General features: G+C 46.8%; 1 protein-coding gene across 6 annotated transcripts in view; it reads left to right on the forward strand.

The window, feature by feature from the left end:
- Positions 1 to 18,388, forward strand: part of LOC144094185 (cytoplasmic aconitate hydratase-like) — a 393,589-nt gene that overhangs the window by 34,240 nt on the left and 340,961 nt on the right. For 3 of the 6 annotated variants that reach the window (XM_077628105.1, XM_077628104.1, XM_077628106.1), the window contains exons 4-6: positions 1,925 to 2,062; positions 3,204 to 3,305; positions 13,898 to 13,967. In XM_077628105.1, coding sequence (XP_077484231.1) covers positions 1,925 to 2,062; positions 3,204 to 3,305; positions 13,898 to 13,967 — 310 coding nt within the window. Of the gene's footprint in view, positions 1 to 1,924; positions 2,063 to 3,203; positions 3,335 to 13,877; positions 13,968 to 18,388 lie in introns of all 6 variants that reach the window. The other 3 variants (XM_077628107.1, XM_077628108.1, XM_077628109.1) reach the window with 2 other exon arrangements.

Below are 18,388 nucleotides of genomic sequence, written 5' to 3' on the forward strand. Positions count from 1 at the left end.
ATTAAGTTAATTCAACGTAAAATAAGATAGAAATGGCAGTCCGCGTGGAACAACGAAGTTAATAACACATTACGCAATGTAAAACCACTTATAGGTGAATGGAATTCCTGCACCCACCAGGAACGTTTTAAGGAAGTGATTATCTGCCATCTTCGTATAGGACACACGCACCTCACACACAATTTCCTACTGACAAAACAAGATCAGCCTGTCTGCGAAGAATGCGGAGATGAAGTTACGATTTGTGTATGTGTTCACTGGGTAGTATTAACATTTGAGGGCCTGTACACCAAGGATGATTTTTACATTTCTATAATATTCAACAACAGACTTTTCCTATACCTTGTTCTTGGTGCATGATGGCCTCAGTTGCCTATGTGCTATAAAACACAACACAACACCATTTTTACAGCCAGCTGAGTGTTATGTTGTTTCTGTGGCTGCAGACAGAATAGCAAATGACAATGTTGAAAACAGCATAATCTGCACGGATTCACTTAGTCTGCTCACAGCACTACATTCCAGAAATGCATAGAACCCTTGATAGGAAGCATAATACACAAGAAAGAAAAAATCATAGCACAGGGGCATGTCATAAAATTCTGCTAGGTGCCCAGCCATGTTGGAATAGATGGAAATGAAAGAGCTGACTTCTGTGTTGCACAGGCTCGCAGCTGTGCAATTAATAAAGTAACCACGCCCCGTAGAGAGACTGTGAAATTATTACACAGTAATTTGAAGGCTAAATAACAGAAAACTTGGGATAACGACTTAAACTGTTGTTGTTGTCCTCCATTCACTCAGGACAGGCTTTACAAAGTGCAGCTTGTTAGCTGCACTTTGTAAAGCCTGTCCTTAGTAAATGGAGGACCTGTTTCATAGAAGTAATTTTGTGTTGTCTCCGCATTGGACACACACGCGCCTTATACACGACTTCCTGCTGACAAAAAAGACACACCTATTTGTGAGGAATGTGGATATGAACTAACAATAAACCACATCTTATTCTCATGCACAAAACTGGAAACACCGAGGAAAAGTATTTTGCTCCTTTTTGCAATGAACACATTCCTTACACCCGATGTTACTTTCGGTTAAAGATGCACTTGTTGATTTGTCACTTGTTTTAAGTTTTAAAGAAAGCAGATGTTTTAAAAAAGGCAAACTATAGATTTGGTAAATCATAGTCATTTTTACAACAAAGACATTTTTAATCACATTTTCAGCCCCATTCTTATTCCTGAGAAGAAGGATGAGGTTTTTGTTGGGAGGGTCAAGATTCTTGTCCAGCCAAGGATGTTGGCTGAGGTTGCCCGACACTGTTTAAAGCTTGTATCATTAGTCATTTTTAAGATTTTGTTCCTTTCTCAGTACTAGGTAACACGAATTTATTAGGCCCTCTACACCACCGATCTTTTTTCACATTTTTGTAAAATTTTGCAGAACAAAAATTCTTCCATACCTTGGGCTTGGCAAATGATAGCCTCAGATGCTTATGTGCCACGAAACCCAATACAGTAAGTCTTGGAGCAGCCCCACCAGTATTGGGAGATTAGTGACAATGAAAGCCATTGTTGGCTATGTCTTGCAGTGGCACTACAGTTAATATTTGGGGGATCAGTGGACAACGAACGCCAGTGTTGTCTGTGTAATAGAGTAACACTGCCAATATTAAGAAAATAATGGCAGCATTGTTCCCTTTGTACGACTAGGCGTAATTAACATATTTCCAATATGGTTATCTAGTACTTGGCAGCCAACAAGATCAGATGTCAGATCTACACTGAAAGAACTCAATATGAGAGAGCATCTTCAGCAAATTCGACTGAACCCTTCTGATTAGGAATGTGTGCCTTTTTTGGTGAAGCAGTACAGGAATGTGTTTGGGTGCTGCATTGTCTATGGGTGTGTGCGTGGCCTGCAGGGGTGTTCCAGCCGTGGTGGACTTTGCCGCCATGCGGGATGCGGTGCAGCGGCTAGGTGGTGACCCCTGCAAGATCAACCCACTGTGCCCCTCGGACCTGGTGGTGGACCACTCCATCCAAGTGGACTTCTCTCGCATGTGAGCCCCGACTGTGTGTGCTCAGGCTTTGCACTGTGCACGAATGGGAAAGTGCACGGCTCCAGCACTTGTGGGCACAGAGATGCATGCTGCACTTGCTGACTCAGTGCATTTAGCTGCCTGGTCTATGTCCCGGAAAAAAGGCCTAGGGAGCGCAAAGGCAGTTTTACCCGAGTGTGTGTGCACATCGTTCCAATTTCATCAGTAGGTGACGGCTGCCTTTCCCTTGCATAACAGACTGTGTGCAGTCCCCAATTGGGAGGGCGTAGCTGCCTGAAGTGCTTTTTTATAGATCACTGTTAATTCAGAGGCACCGGTGGAGGTTAGAGGGAGGTTCCTCTTTCCCTTTAGCGAGAATTTTGGTGCAGAGGAAAAAAAGAATGGCAAAGCTCTTTCCTCCCCTCCTCTTTTAACATGAGAGTGTTAGTATCCCGTTGGCGACCGTTTGAAGCCTTGCAGCCAGAGCAACCGGCCTGTCCAGTAACCCAGTTGGGCCACCTAGGTCTCATGACCTTGTGGCATCATCACCACCTGCCCACCAGATTGTGAGCACCATGGCAGGTGGCAGTTAAATTAATGATTGGCCGTGCGAGGTTGCACTGGAAGAGCTACCTGCGCCGTACAAGCCCCACCGTTGGCAGCACCTGCCATCGGAGGACAGTGGCGCACCATTTAAACAGAGCACCACTTCGCCAGGAGTGGTGGTACGAGGAATCCCAGGGATCTGTAAATGTAAAGTCAAGAATTACTAATTCTGCACAAATCAGAATAAAGATTCAATTGATTGATTAATGCTATTGCATCATACCCTTAAGGCTGAACTTAAGTCTACCCTGCAGTTTTTTTTTTTGTGTGTGTGATAAAGAAAGTGCAGGAAATGCATTGCACAGGTAGGACTGCCTTGTACCCTCCCAACTGCCATCTGCAATAGTAACCCATGAATCTGCCCCTGCTCAGAAGCATTATTTGTACGTTCAGAGGCCCATCATTTGGGGTTAACCAGTGTTATCTGGTTTACACCTGTTTGTTTAGTTACCTGCTGAGATGGGTTGGAACTTGCACCCCCCCACCTTTTGTGTGTGCCCTCCTTCCTGGGAGGAGGTGGAGGAGGGGCTGCCTTTGAAGCCAGCCCTGTTTCCAGCCTCTTGTGCCAGGTGCCCAACCCCGGAGGAGGAGGTGGAGGAGGCCTGTGGCCGCGCCTGCAGTGCACCATCTGCCCTTTCCATGGCCGCCCGGCCGTCGGGTGCGTCCCTGAGTGGTAGGGGGCGCCGGGTGAGTCGCTCCATGGGGGCGCACGGTGGGACACCACAACACAAGAAAGCCCTGTTACAGGTTCCGCTTTTGAAACAAGTACATGGCTAGCTGGTTGTATGTACTCTAGCAGGATCGAATGTTGGCTCTGCTTTCTTTATGAAAAGGTGCAGCACAGAAAGATTAACTGCAAGTTTAATGTGTACATGTACTGCATTGTCGCACTTTGGCAGGGACACAGCAACACCCAATTACACCATGTGTGGCTCCCACACCAACCACCTTTGTTCCGCTACCCTTCCGTCATATCCGTTTTTCCCCATGCCATTGCTCCTGTATCTCTTTTCATAACTGCAAAGTCCACCAGTGCCCTCCTGTGGCACTGCCAGCATCTAGGTTTGTTGTACAAGGCGTCTTCGCTGCCACACACTCCTAACAACATACACCCACACTTGTACAAGTATACGTAAGCACAGCCTTTTTTGCAAGTTGAGTGCGGGGGTCTATTTCTAAGCTTGTAGTATTCATGGAAGTCCTTACATTTGGAAGGGGGAGGGCAGAGTTCCTCTTACCTTGAAGAGATTTGGAACACTGGGGATGCATAAGAAGCCATTCTGCATGGCCCACAAGCAAGCTTACCTGGGCTCTGAACTTTTGACTGTGGCTGTACATCTATGTACAGAAGTTTATGTAATGCAGATTTGAAAGGAAAAATTCAATTCTGCGTTGCGTTTCTAGCCACTCAGCTGGTAACAGTTAGTGTTTTTAATAGCCTGTTTTGCCTATCTGCACAGAAATAAGAATTTTTCTGTGAACCTGTATCCCTCAAACTTTTGTCGATAACTGCACGTGTGGGGACCATGTCAGGAACAGGTCTGCTTTGAATGTTCTTTTTCTTTTTTCTTTTCTCTTGACACTGGACTGATAAAGGGCCCCTCAGTGTAGTGTGCGGTGATTTCTTTTAGAGCGCAGGCACCCATTCCTGCATTTTGTGTTGTCATTGGCGCTGTCGATGTAACTGGTTGTCCAGGTAGCAAGAGTGAAACGCCAGCTGGAGGCTGTCTAGCAGCGTAACTCACCACCTGCCATCGGTGGCATGTGAAGAGCTGTGCTCAAATCTCACATTACCGACTGTCGTAATAGTCTGTCAATTTCTCAGCCTTGGTATGTTGCTTTTTCACTCGTTAGACATACTTTGCCATGGTGATTAAGTTTTCCAATTGTGTCAGTGGGGTCTTTCTGATATGTGTGGTCACGAACCAAAATTACATGTTTATTTTGGTTCGTATGTCATGAGCTGTGGTTTATCTGCTTGAACTGGTTTTCTTTCTTGCTTTCATTGTCTCAGTTGTTTCTCTGGACGTTCTGCTTGGTCTACACGCGATTATTCTAGAGTGACCTGGTCATGTGTTGCGTGATAAAGGATCCGATCAGGCCGCATTTGAGCAGGAGTGAACAAACAACATGGGAAAAACAAAAAATAAACTTCACGGTGAAATGTTAAAAGTTCCAATTATCCGCTCCTTGCTTCTGTATCGTGTTGTATAGTGTTGCTTTTTGTAGTGGCACTGCATATTTGTATATTTGCGTTGTGCCCTGGAAGCTCGGGAACCATGTAAATAAATTTAAAAACTCCAAATCTTCATCACGCAGTAATGAAAACTCCAATATTCTTTCAATTGATCCAAGAAGATTGAGGGACCCTCCCTCTTTGGGGGGATTTGTGAGTCATTACACGCTAACAAAGCGCCATTAAAATGTGCAAGAAAAGAGAGGCTCTTGCACCACCGTTCAAGCAACGTACAGCGCTCACACTACCGTCACATCAAAACAGTATCGGAGCTCCTCAAAACTACAATTGCCCGCTAGCTGCAGTACACCAGACACTGCTGATGATGCAGACCATCTACACATGCGCTACAACACTCAAAGTCTACTCGGCTGTTTTGCCAGGAAAAGAACACAGTTCCAGCGCATACAGATTAAAGAACAAAATGCTAGACGGTCCAACAAACTGCGTGACACTTTATGTCGGGCACCGCTGTTACGCTGCCAGTAGAATGCCACGCTGGATCCGTTAAGAAGGCCACTCCCACAGAACGCGAACTGTGAACGTCTCACTGGCGGCTGGTCCAAGTCACCAGAACCACGAAGGATGCGGGCAGCACTCCCGCATTGGCCTCCCCCTGTGTGCTTGTCACCACTTCGCGCACTTTTGCGTGCGCTCCCAGACACCCTTAGAGCATGTGGGGGTAGCGGTCTCGGTCACAAAGGGGATGCCCTCGACTCGGCGTGGCAAGCTCAGCCGGAGACCAGCTACCAAGTGACAAGGGGGTTGGTCGTTTGGTGCCCAGCTTTCGCCGGTTGCAAGCCAGAGAATGGGTCAGAGCCAAAGGTTCACAGAACAAAACAGTTTATACAGCTAAGGGACGATACAGAGATTTCACAATCACTCGTACGAGCACATACAAAGTGATTTACAATGTAACTCGTGTAAAGTAACAATGGAGAGAGATTACAATTTAACAAAATACCTGCACCTAAAGTGCACTAACACACAGAGAGAGACAGACAAACAAAACACAATTTGTTCACCGGACACTGCGACAGTCCGTCGACCTGAGGAGCACGACGGGGCCGATCCGCAGACTGGCGCGCGTTGCCTCGCTGATCCGTGGCTGGGCGGTGGTGTTTTCCCGGGAGTCGAGCGGCGTGCTTCTTGGAAGCTTAGACGGCGGCTTGGGCTGACCGACAGCAGTTGAAGCCCCTCATTTATAGGAGCAGTCCGTGTCTGTTTGTTCTTCGTGCCAAGGCAGGCACGCACATACACTCAGTTTTAATTGCACAAGCTCCTTCTCCTTCTCGCGCCAGGCGCGTGACCCCATTGGTCGAGCGCGGAATTCGTCTTCCAGAAATTTCTATTTCCATCTCGCATGCGATGACGCCGGCGCGAGAGCGAAGGGAAGAGGGTACTACTTTAGCGCGGACAAGGTTACCCCCTTTCCGTCGACAACGAGCAGAAACTTCTCCGACATTCTAGAGAAATCGACGCCACGCGTGTCTATGTTTACTCTGGCGCCGCGCCGGAGAGCTAAGTGAAAAGCCCATGAAAGGTGTACGCGCTCTCCGGGGTTCTTCCCTGCTGTTTTTTTTTTATTTTACCGCGCGCGGGAGCGATTGCTTACGCGCAGCGTCGTTTTTTTTCGAATATGCGCCGAATTTTGTGACGGCACTGCTTGCTCGTTCATTATCTTTCCGCTATCTAGACCATGCACATGATCTGCCGGTGCTGTCGGCAAAGAACTTGCCAGACGTGCGCGGTGATGTTGCACTCAGGTGCACCTGCTCGCACCCGAATGACAGATGACAGTGTGTGCATGGGCCGCACAGTCTTATGTACCGAGTCATAGGGGGGCTGGTGGGCTCCACACTCCCCCCCCCCCCCCCCCCCCCCCCCCCCCTTCAATACTGGACACAGCAGTGGCCAGCGAGGCTGCTCCTGCTTCTTCAACCGGGGAGTGTAGTCCAGGCTCACAGACCTCGAGGTTGGCCCTCCTGATGGTCACCAGAAGTATTCCATTGCCACCTGTGACATCCTGAATAGACACTACATAGCACTTCTCTGGGCACATATTTTACTTGTGATAACCGCTCTACAAATGAGTTGTCCTGATCTAGGGGGTGCATCTAGAAGATGCTAAGTTTACCTCAGCTTGAAGAACATGACAGTCCTGTTGGCTTCTGTTTCTGGGGCTGAGGGGGAGCGAAACAGTGCATCATATCTTTCTTTGCTCTCAGTTTGCGGTGGCGGACTATCAAACTTTGCCTAGACACGCTGCATCCACTGTGGTGGGCCGAGGAACTCTGCCTCCGCGCCTTCTTTTCATGGCGGTGGGCGGAGAAACTCTGCCTCCACACTTTTTTTTCACAGTGGCGGGCGGAGGGACGCTGCCTCCACGACTTCGTTCCACAGTGGCAGGCGGAGAAACTCTGCTTCAGGGTCTTCGTTCTACAGTGGCAGGTAGAAAGAAGACCCACATCTCTGCCTCCACATCTTCTTTTCACAGTTGGGGGCGGAGGAACTTTGCTTCCGTGCCTTCATTCCACAGTTGCGGGCAGAGGAACTTGGCTTCCACACCTTCGTTCTACGGTGGTGCGAGGAGGAACTCTGCGTCCATGCGTTCGTTCCACAGTGGCGGGAGGAGGAACTCTGCATCCCATGGTGGCGGGCAGAGGAACTCTGCCTCGACGCCTTTGCTCCACGGTGGCGGGCGGAAAACTTTGCCTTGACGGAAAAGTAATACCTAAATAGAGGCCTTTAAGGGTAAAATAAATGATGATGACGGCCGATATTACATACCATTGTGGTGACTGGAATAGCTGTGGCACCTAGACCCTCGTTACGGTCATGACCGGCGATGGCAGTCCAGTTGTTCTGTTGAGCATGCCCATGGCTTCTGATGGCGGCAGACTTACTACAGGCTATCCCTGCCAAGCCAATTTGTTGTCAGGGGGTTCACAGGGGATGTGTACTTTTCTTCTGAGCATTCTGGCCTAACCTTGGTCTTTGTGTGCCCCTCCAACACTGCCATAGTGTCAGGCGATTCGATGGCATCTTGTTTAGGTTGGAGGGCAGAGCCTGCCCGATGCATCGATGAAACCGTGTGAGCACAATTTCGAAAGGCGTTTGTGAGGCGAAAAAAAACCCGGTCAGTTTGCTTTCTAATTGCCTTAATTTTGGCCAGGGCTGCTTGATTCATGTCCAGAATATGTTGCATCTCACACAATCTCTTGTCCATCATGGCACATTTCTTCGGCGGGAAGGCAGAAATGCTTTTCAGAAAACAAGCGTCACTACCAGACCACTTGTGCCCAGCTGCCACTTGCAGATCTGCGATGAGGCTAGCCATAATGGCAACATGAGTAAGCAAGGTCCGCTACTACGCGGTTCTAGCGTATACGGCAAGACGGGGTGCTTACGATGTGTAGTGCCAGTGGAAGAACTCGTGGGGTGAACCAAGGCTCGTAAAAATCACGGTGGGCACCAGTGAGGCACCCTCTCTATTCTGGGGGGTTCGTGAGCCATGGTACAGTTAAACCTCAATTTAACGAAATCAGTAAAATGGGAGTTGAGTTCGTAATACTAAAATTTCGCTGCATTTAAATTCGTCTCTTAGCGTGCTAAGAATCCGCCAAAAACGCACTGTGGATAACTCATGGGAAAAGCCTTTATTTGTGATTAAAATGGTCCTTTATTTCTGCTCTTTTTTTGCCAGCAGGAACAGCGTTGTGCGCTTCTTGTTTACGTTGCGAGCTCGCGAGCAGCCTTAGCACATCTGTCTTGCCACCGTAGCGCGCCAAGAAGGGAACGATGCACCCATCTTGAGTTTTGGTTTTGCTGTCATTATCATCCTCTTGTAAGTGCCCCAAGCACACCGCCGACACGATGACTCATTCCACCGCTCTCACTGCTGCTACCTTGTGACACGGTGACAGATGTCCCCCCCCCCCCAATCTTTCTTTCTCCTAATCAGCGAGAGTGAGAAGAATGTCGTGCAGTCACCAACAAAAGAAATGAAATCTTCACCCCGCTCCTCGTATTTTCCGCCATAAGCACGAGTATTTGTCTTCTTGCACATAGGTGCCATCGTCCGAGTGAAAATTGAGGGTGTTAGATGTGAAGCACAACGTGCTTTGCAGCTGAAAGGTGTGCCAATGGCACTGACCCTTCCAATCCTTTTATCTAGCCTTGGGTATCTGTAAACGCGATGAACGCGGTGCGCTGCTTTTGAGCGCAGGCAGCACATCGCATTCGGTGCTGGTCTTGGGTGAGATAGTGAGAGCCGCGGGCTGACCTGGCAGGCTGCCAAAGTTGCGCAGACGCTCGTGCCAGCCTCGCCCGCGCTGCCCAAAATGGTGTGGCCGGCGACACACTCACTACAATGACCGTTGTCAAAGTTGTGTCTGCCTATATGCTTTGTATATGAAGGTCAGGTGGCTCTCGCATTACGTACAAACTCCGATGCGTGTTTTGGCACTGGCTCTGCCCAGCCACTCGTGTCCGCGATGATTTATTCCCCCAAGTTCATTTTGTTTCTAGCCAGCAGTGAAATTTCCTTGCATTGAAAGTGCAGCGAAATCTACTTTGTTAGATTGAAACTGAAAATACCCAGTGTTTTATGGATGTGAAGTTACAAAAACTGGAATACTTCGTTATATTGAGGATTTCGTTACATTGAGGTTTAACTGTATTACCTGACGAGTAACGCACCATGAGCAGCAGACAACACCATTTATTACAGGGTAACAAAACGGCACTAAAATATACAAGAAAGGAGATTCACTGACGCCGGTGCCTGTGCTGGTCTCTCACGTGCGCTGCTAGTTCAATTGTTATCTAGCTGCTAGCTAGATCATGCACATGCTCACTGTGCTGCCAGTGAAGAACTTGCTGGACATGCGCAGGGATGTTGCACTTGGATGCACCTGCTCGCACTCGAGTGACACAGGATGGGTGTGCTCGAGCCATGCATTCTTATGCCATAATTGAGGCAGTGGGCTCCATAAGATAAACTCCGAAAATTCAAAACCCTAGTTTTAGTCAACCCCATTTTTCTTTTCTAATTCTCTCCATTCATTGCATCCATTGACTGTAGTAAACTTCTCGTTTGTGCTGAATTATTTTTTCCAGTTGGGTGTGCTCACTGGTTCTGTATGTAGGCATGGCACGCTGGGCCAGGCCGGGCTGGGCTGGATTGAGCCATGCTGAGCTATCCTGAGCCCATTTGGGTCGGGCCCACTGGATGGTCATGTAGGGTGGATATCGTACTCCAGTGGTGCTGGCTATGTTTTGGGCAACGTTCTTGTTGCACAAATATTCTCTTTTTGCTGTACACATAATGGTGTAGTGCAGATTCGGACATAGATCAAAGTGTGTGTGACACACTCTTTGAAGACGTGGTGAGGTCTGTACGATGCCCAGTAGACTTGGTGTGCAGGGGCTTTCAAACATGACGAGGAGAGCAGGAAAAATGGCTTTTTTTTAACTTGTGAATTATATTCTGACCAGAGACACAGACACACTGCTTTTTGATGAGGCCAGTGGCTTGTGCAGCATCTGTATTATTTGGCTACTTGTGCTGGCTGTATGCAGTTATTTAGTCAGATAGTAGATACAATTGGAACCGCAGCGTTGGCCTAGTGGTTGAGCATCTGCCTTGCATGCGGGAGGTGCGGGGTTCGATTCCCAGTGCCGCCGGGAAACCACTGGTGATAAAATGGGTACAAGCTTCCCCTGGCCTGGTGCTTGGCTTAATCAGGGTGAAATTCTTGGGGAACGGGTCTTTGACCCCACCTTGAGCAAATGAAAATACCTTGTGCCATGGCGCTCTTTGGCCGCAGATGCCCTTGCGTCATAAAAATTCACTACCATCATCGCTGTCAGTAGATACAATTGTACAATTAACACACATGGCATTTTAGCATTGGGTAATAAACACATTTTCTTTTTTATTTTGCGATTATTCATACAGAAACTGCACTTTGAGAAGGCGTCGACATGTGTACGTGTGCTCACCGTCATTGCACTTTAGAGGGCAACTCGATGGTTTTTTGAACACATTCATTTGATAATTACATCGCATTTTATAGAGCCCCCCCTCTATGGTACAAAAAAAGGTTTTTCAAAATACCGATTGCAAGCATTTTAAAGTGGCAGAAACCAGGAAACTGAAACTGGGTTTCAGCCAAACTTTGAAGTCACAAGTACTTACTCTCAAAAAACCTATCTTGTGCATGTTGACTGGCTAAACTGGCAACTGTAAATGACAGCTGGAGTCATTATTCATCTGAGGTGACCAAACACAAGCATGAATTTTTTTCCTTAAGCAAACGCAGAGTGAATATCAATGAGTGTGCCAACCTGAGACGTCACACACACAAGCTTGCTTGTAGAAATAACCTGGTTGAGGCCACGAAATTTATAATTTTAAAATTCATCTGTGCTGCAATAAGACGTCGCCCAGCTGTGAAATTTGGCACAAATGACGAGATTTGTGGAGAGCACTTAGTCTGAAAGTTTCAGTAAAATTTATGGAGGTGCAAAAAACACCGGAGTTGCTTTAATGTACAGTGCCTTAAAGGGGCTGGAAAAACTGCTTGAAGGGATGCCGGCTGTACATCTGGTGAATTCTGTATGTCACACAGATGCTGACTCAAAAAGAATTACAGGAATCGGCACATAAGAACAGCAGTTATTCAAAATACAAGCAAACAAAATGCTGCCCTCAACTCTATTTCCGCAGTGGTTCCCGTTCTCTTAACACCACTTGCTGAGCGTGTTAGTAAATCATGCTTACAATAATACAGCGCAAAGACAAACACTGACAAGTAAGGAAACACCACAAAGTACTGACTTCGACAAAACTTTATTGCTGCGCGGCGTATACATACATACATACATACCATACCGCGCACATGCACAGCAATGAAAGAAAAAAAGGAAAGATGTCACGCTTTATCTCATCGCATTGCACCAGGGCCCACTCTCCCATTCCCATTTCACTTTCCTGATGACGCCATTGGGTAGGACCAATCAAAACAGCCTACCTGAGCACATCGGTCGCGGAAGTTTCCATCGTTATAGTTAACAACCACGTGGACGCCCAGCTGGTCCATCATAGTCATGTCGATGGCGCAGAAGGGAAATTTATCAGTGGCATTCCCTGACATATCAAAAGTTGAGTGACGACATGCGCAAGATACATTTAGCACAGCTTGTACCACTACCGCCACCGCTTATTGTGTACCATGCCTTGCCACTGCGCACACACCGATTGGTCCCGATGCGGCAGGTGGGCGCGCTGTTGACGGGAACTTGGTGCCATCTGGCGCCACCACCTGGTGATCCTCCATAAGCTGACGATGTGCACTGGCAAATGTGAAACGAATGGCTTTTTTCTTTGCATCTTTCATTGGGACCTAAACGAACGCTTGTAGAATGCAATGGCTCGATCAGATTCTGCCAGGCCATTCTCAGATACATAGAGAGCAGCCTTAAGTGCTGTGTGCTTGGTCATAAATGTGTACAGAGAGGTGCAAGGTCATCTGATGCAAAACATTCTTCATTTATTAAGGCAATTTGCAGTATATTTACTGTTTGTTCATTCGTCAAGCTCCCACCTGATGATGTCATATCCACTGCTAAAAACCGCCACTGTGTAGTGACACCTTCAGCACCATGAACTTGTTTTTGTGGGCTAATTAAAAACTGGAATATACGTGGTACAACCGATGCTAATAGCGTCCCTGTAACTCACTCTATGCAACCAACTGGCAAAACATTGTACTCAAGTTTTGCTTTGCTTTGCTCCACCTTTAAATAGTGTAGCAGAAAAATGGCTGCTCAGGTTCATCAGTCATTTTTTGATGCAGAGTAGAAGCAGCCGGCTTCTTGTCATTCCTCTCAGGTTCCATCTAGAAGCTTTGCTACTGTGCAAGGGCTGCTTCACTCGAACTCGTGTCTGTGACGCATAGTGGAACCAGCGAAACACTTTGGGAACCTTCTTAACCACATTCTTAAAGAATTTACGTGGCCTGCTATGGTGGCAACAAGGAATATCTAATGCTCCTTTTGCTATTTTCCTATCAAAGCTCTGGTTGGAACTAGTTCCATTCCCTTAATGTGATATGCATGAGTCATCACCTTCTATATTGTGCGAGTGCCTTCAAGCAGGTTGCTCACAATTCATTGGCCAGGTTGCCTGTGGACAGATTGTGATGACATCACAAGTGACATCTCTTGACCAACCATCCCTTTAATCCCCACCTCCCACGATGGGCAGGTTGCTCACAATTCGTTGGGCCAGCTGCCATCATCCACGGTAGGCTGGCTGTGACTATGTCACAAGCTCATGTGACCTCTCAACCAGTCAGGGAATTTCGGGACAGAGAAGCGGGAAATTTTTTTTGAGACGACAACCTAAATGCTATTGCATTAAAAACATGAGCACTAGTGAAAAGATTTCGATGGAGGCGAAATTCTAGAGGCCGGTGTGCTGTGCGATGTCAGTGCACGTAAAAGAACCCCAGGTGGTCGAAATTTCCGGAGCCCTTCACTACGGCGTCTCTCATAGCCTGAGTCGCTTTGGGACGTAAAACCCCCATAAACCAAACCATAAACCAAACTAGGGAAAAGACACAGCTGGTAACGGAGTAGGCGTGCAGGCTTGCTGGTATGTGTCAGGCTTAGTGGGGACAGAAAAAAAAGACATGAACATGCAGAGTGTCCTTGTTTCTCTGGTGTATGTGTTTTTCGGTAGTTGCACTATGTGCGGTGTAATAATAAATCCATGTGGTATTGAGAAAAACAGTTTGGTGTGCTGCAGTGAGTGAGGAATGGAATGTGATCGTAATCTGAAGATGTTCAAAAAACCACTGGAGTACGGAGGACTATGACTTTAGGTTCTCCTTTGTCAGAGCTTGTCTGTCCACCACCACGTGCCCTTGTGCGACCACTGGTGTCTGGAGCCGTGCAGAGGAGAATGGGGGTGCCCGGTGTCTGCAGGGGTCCCCTTTGTTCCGCAGGGCAGATGCACTCCAGAAGAACCAGGACCTGGAGTTTGAGCGCAACAAGGAGCGCTTCCTCTTCCTCAAGGTGGGTGCATAATAGCCTGAGGCGTGTTTGTAAAAGGACCAGCAACAGTTTGGCATGTTATAGTGGAGTGCGAAATTATCCAAACAATCCTCAAGGATGGCCCAAGCCCAACTTTCCAAAACCCTGGGGTTTGAAACAAACTGGAAACGAAATTGGGAAGCTAGCACAGGACAGCTGACTGCGTGGGAGAAGCCACCAATTTGCGCTGGGAGCCGCTGCGGTGGCTGAGTGGTTACGGCGCTCGGCTGTTGGCCCGAAAGATGCGGGTTCGATTCCGGCCGTGGCAGTTGAATTTCGATGGAGGTGAAATTCTAGATGCCCGTGTACTATGCGATGTGTGCAGTGCACGTTAAAGAACCCCAGGTGGTAGAAATTTCTGGAGCCCTTCACTACGGTGTCCCTCATAGCCTGAGTCACTTTGGGACGTTAATAAACCATAAACCAAAATATTGCGCTGGACATAGTACGACGGATGATGACAATTTTTTTGAGGTCGTGGCTATCTTCTCCGTCTCTCTCAATACTCAACACTAAAATAAGATGAAAACGTTCAGAACTGCCCTCTGATCAGGAAACAGATGGAAAACAGCAGGAAGCATAACAATGTTGGGCAAGGTGGTGCTATGCTAAATATGATAGTTGCTAATGTGAAATTTGAGCACAGCTCTTCACACGCCACCTGCTAACACTGACAAGTGGCATGTTATGCTGCTAGCCACACTCCGGGACCTTCCCATGGCAGCCACCTTCCATTCCTCTGCTCTTGGCGTGGCAGGTGGCATTTCGCTCTGCTGCCACAGTTGTCAGGTTACGCTGACAGTGCGAACGACTACAACCTGGAACACAGGATTGATGCTGCGCTCTACCTATCCATGCATTCATCCGTCTTGTTGCATCACTATGTACTTGGTGCTCCTGGAAGCCTGCTCTTGAAGTTTCTGGAAAATAAGGGCTTTCAAGTGGCAGGCGTTACTGTTAACAAACATGCTTGCAAGCTAGGTTGTTAGAACTACACTGTGGGGTTGAGCATCTTGTTTGTCTTCTTCTCTGTTCGTTGTTCTACTACTGTATAAACTAGGTACACAGTAATTAAGCTTTTTTCCATGCTTCGCAGCAACAATATAGCTGTTTGTTATGAAGAAAAACAACAACAATTGCTTGTAAAACTTGAATGAACGGTGACTTTTGTTTTACTGACTGCAGCCTGTACTAGGAATGTTCTAGGAATGACACCCTAGGGTGTCCTAGAAGCTGTTGATGCGGGGAAAATTCTGTTAAACCCTTGACTAGTACATATTAGTTAACAGGAATTTATGTTTAAGCGACTTGGGAAAGAATTGGTTTTTGTGCACACACTACAGTCAAGTTGCCCTTCCAGGTTTTAGATATCACCATGGTTTAAAGCTTCCAATCAAATCTGGCATTACTTTTTGCCGCGAGCATCACAAGGCTTGCTGCTCCATGATTAATCTTTTCAGACCCAAAGATAATTTAGAGGCCACCAGTCATGAATTGAGCAGAAATTCATGCTGTTTTTGCAGTAGTTCCAACATTTAGCAAATCATCAACATATGTTAGTGGCCTTTCACATGACTGACATATCCTACTAGGTAGGAGAAGGGTATAGGAACTCCGCGTGCTTTGCTGTCGCCATCGCCTGGTGCCACGTCCTTCCTGGCACCGTGTAGAAGAAAGAAAGCCATTATTGCTTTTCTCTAATCACCTGGAAAGGCAATGCTAAGCCCCACGTTACTATTTTAAAATAAATTCTTTCTTGTCTAAACAGGTCTAGAAGCACTAATATTGATTCCAAATGGAACCGCTGGGACCTGAAGGCCCTGTTGTAGAATAAGTAGCGCGGTCATTTGGAGTTACCTGTGCCTGCTTGTGTCATGTAAATGTCGCCTCTTTCACAATCTATATGAAGCAGTGAACGTTTTTTTTCCTCCAAAGAGGTCTGTGTTCGATGTAAACACTTTTCATGCGAAAAGGAAGCAGTTTCAAAAGTGGCCCACCACACGTGTTGAGGTGTCAATTCATTCGATGAAGAAAAAAACGTTCTTCATGCATAGGTCAGCAACTACAACAACCGAAGGCATAACGCATAAGCTTTGAGCCTCTATGGAATATTGCCCATGGCAGCAAATTGAAAACTGCACAACGACACAGAACTGAGTGGTAACTCAACACTCGGCACAGTTGCGCTACCGCTTAGTTCTGCATTGTCCTGCAGTTTTCAGTTTCCAGCAATCCAGCTATCAACATTTGAAAAGCCAACCAACTTGCCCAGCAGTTCGTGCTGTCCGAACAAAAAGTAATCACAGAAAATCCGTATTGTGGATGCAGCATGACACTGCTGAACAAGGCAAAAATCATGACTACAAACCCCCCATTGCAAGGAGCACCTTCTCCACACGAATCCTTCCAACCTTCCTGCATCGACTCAATCTTTGTGAATTCGCATGACAAATTTTCCGTGAGGGCAGTAAGTAGATGCTGTGAGCTCAAGGCAGGAAATCCGGAGACTGGCAGCATGCTTGCCCTGCCTCTTACACAGCATGTCTCAAAAGAACAAGTGCAGGTCTTCAACCAACTTGAGGATTCTTGCATAGGACTGTACAGTCAGGCTGGAATGAAATGCGAACAGCGCATACCAACAAAACGAAATATTTTAGTGCCTACTTTCAGCTGCACTGTACAACTAGGCTGATTCTGCTTCCAGGTAAATGGTCTACCGAAGTACATATTCATAAACCGGTTGTAAAGGAATATCTCGCTGCAAAGTAGAAAACTATGACATATGTGTGTTCATGTTTCTTTCCGGCCTGACTGTACACAGACCCGCAACCAATTAAGGTAAAAGAGGTACAAGCTGTGTGTCTTGTCATTCTCGCGTATTCATTATAAGAACTGTGGTACCCTCTATTCCACCAGAGGCAAGCGCAGTTTCAAAGCAGTTGATATAGAACTAATTTTTTAAAGAAATTACAAAACTAAGCATTTCGTAGCCACTAAGTTCCAGTGATTCCATCTGGAATCATGCAAAAAAAAGCTTCCTAAGAACCGACAAAACTTTCATTTTCTGATCTTTTTGCATTATCTCCTCCTACACATGCTAGTCTCTGGATATAAATTTTTTATTTTGAACAGTTTTAATTTGGACTGAAAGGTTTAAGCATGCGCTTCAGAGTTGGCACTTGCAAAGTCGTGTTACCATGCACGGTGAACACACCGTGGTTGAGCGCCTCCTTAAAGCGGCTTTCAGCAAGAAATGTATTTATTTATGTACTAGTTACTTGAAATATTTTGAGCATATTAGAAATAGTTTTTGAATAATGCCACTGTTGCATCTTTAGCAAGTTGTTTTATAATATATGTTTTTTCTCTGAATTTTATGAAAAGGCTACAGAGTTAAGAGAATGTGGCAGAAGCCTGGTTCAACATTCACTGCATTCCTGCTGCACTGCTACGGCTCAAAACATTCTTATACAGTTACATAGCGAATTCCTCTATATTACAGTTTCTCAATTCCCCAATGTCGCCCCCATTGATGCATGTGTATTTGAGATCTCCATGTAACAAAAGTGTTGCAGGGGTTGACCGTGACATAACAGACTTGCTGCACCGACTCTTTGTTAGCTTGCGCTAAGTTACGAAATTGGCAGAAAATTTCCACGATGAAAAAGCACGATCTGACATAAAAGAAACGTCTGCGATCACGAGTGACCGCTGTTGACAAAATGCACCATGCTACAGCGCCGTCAGCATATCTCCGCTTTTGGAACGTCATACCACGTGGCACTACAACAGTCCTTGCTCAAGAGCAGCGAAAAATAATACGACATAGTGAAACGGTGCGGCATGAGCAGCATGCGTCTATCGCTGCCGCACAGTTGCTCATGTGTTTTCGGTGCCGATGACTCTCGCGCATGAAGAGCGGGGAAGGCGGAGTGTGCCAGCAACGCAAGACGTCGTTTCCTGGGCCAGCATAGGCGGGCAGACTGAGAAAGGGAACATTCGTGAAGAAGCAGGTGCCTCTGCAGCCGGTGGTGGCACAACGCACACGCTCTCTTCTAGCTCGGCCACTCTCCCCACCCCACTTGTAGTGGTGTCGCATGAGCCGCGACGGAGGTGGTGGTGGCTGCTGCTACAGTTGCACTGTCAGCGCAATCACACGTTTCTGCGCGTTTGACGGGCTTTTCTGTGCATATTTTCAAAGTGATTTCACCTACGTTTATCTCTTAGTTTGGTTTCCATTCTGCATTAGCCTTTCGAGTGTTCTCACAAAAACTGCATGTAATGAACCCTGTATTTAACGAAAAATCCCGGACTTTTTCCAATTTAATTTATTTTTTGCAAAGCTCAAAATTTGTTTTTTTTTTTATTTTTGCGATGCAGTGTTCGTTGACGTGTAAAGCGAT

This window comes from Amblyomma americanum, chromosome 6, assembly GCF_052857255.1.
Source record: "Amblyomma americanum isolate KBUSLIRL-KWMA chromosome 6, ASM5285725v1, whole genome shotgun sequence".
In the NCBI taxonomy this organism is placed as follows: Eukaryota; Metazoa; Arthropoda; class Arachnida; order Ixodida; family Ixodidae; genus Amblyomma; species Amblyomma americanum.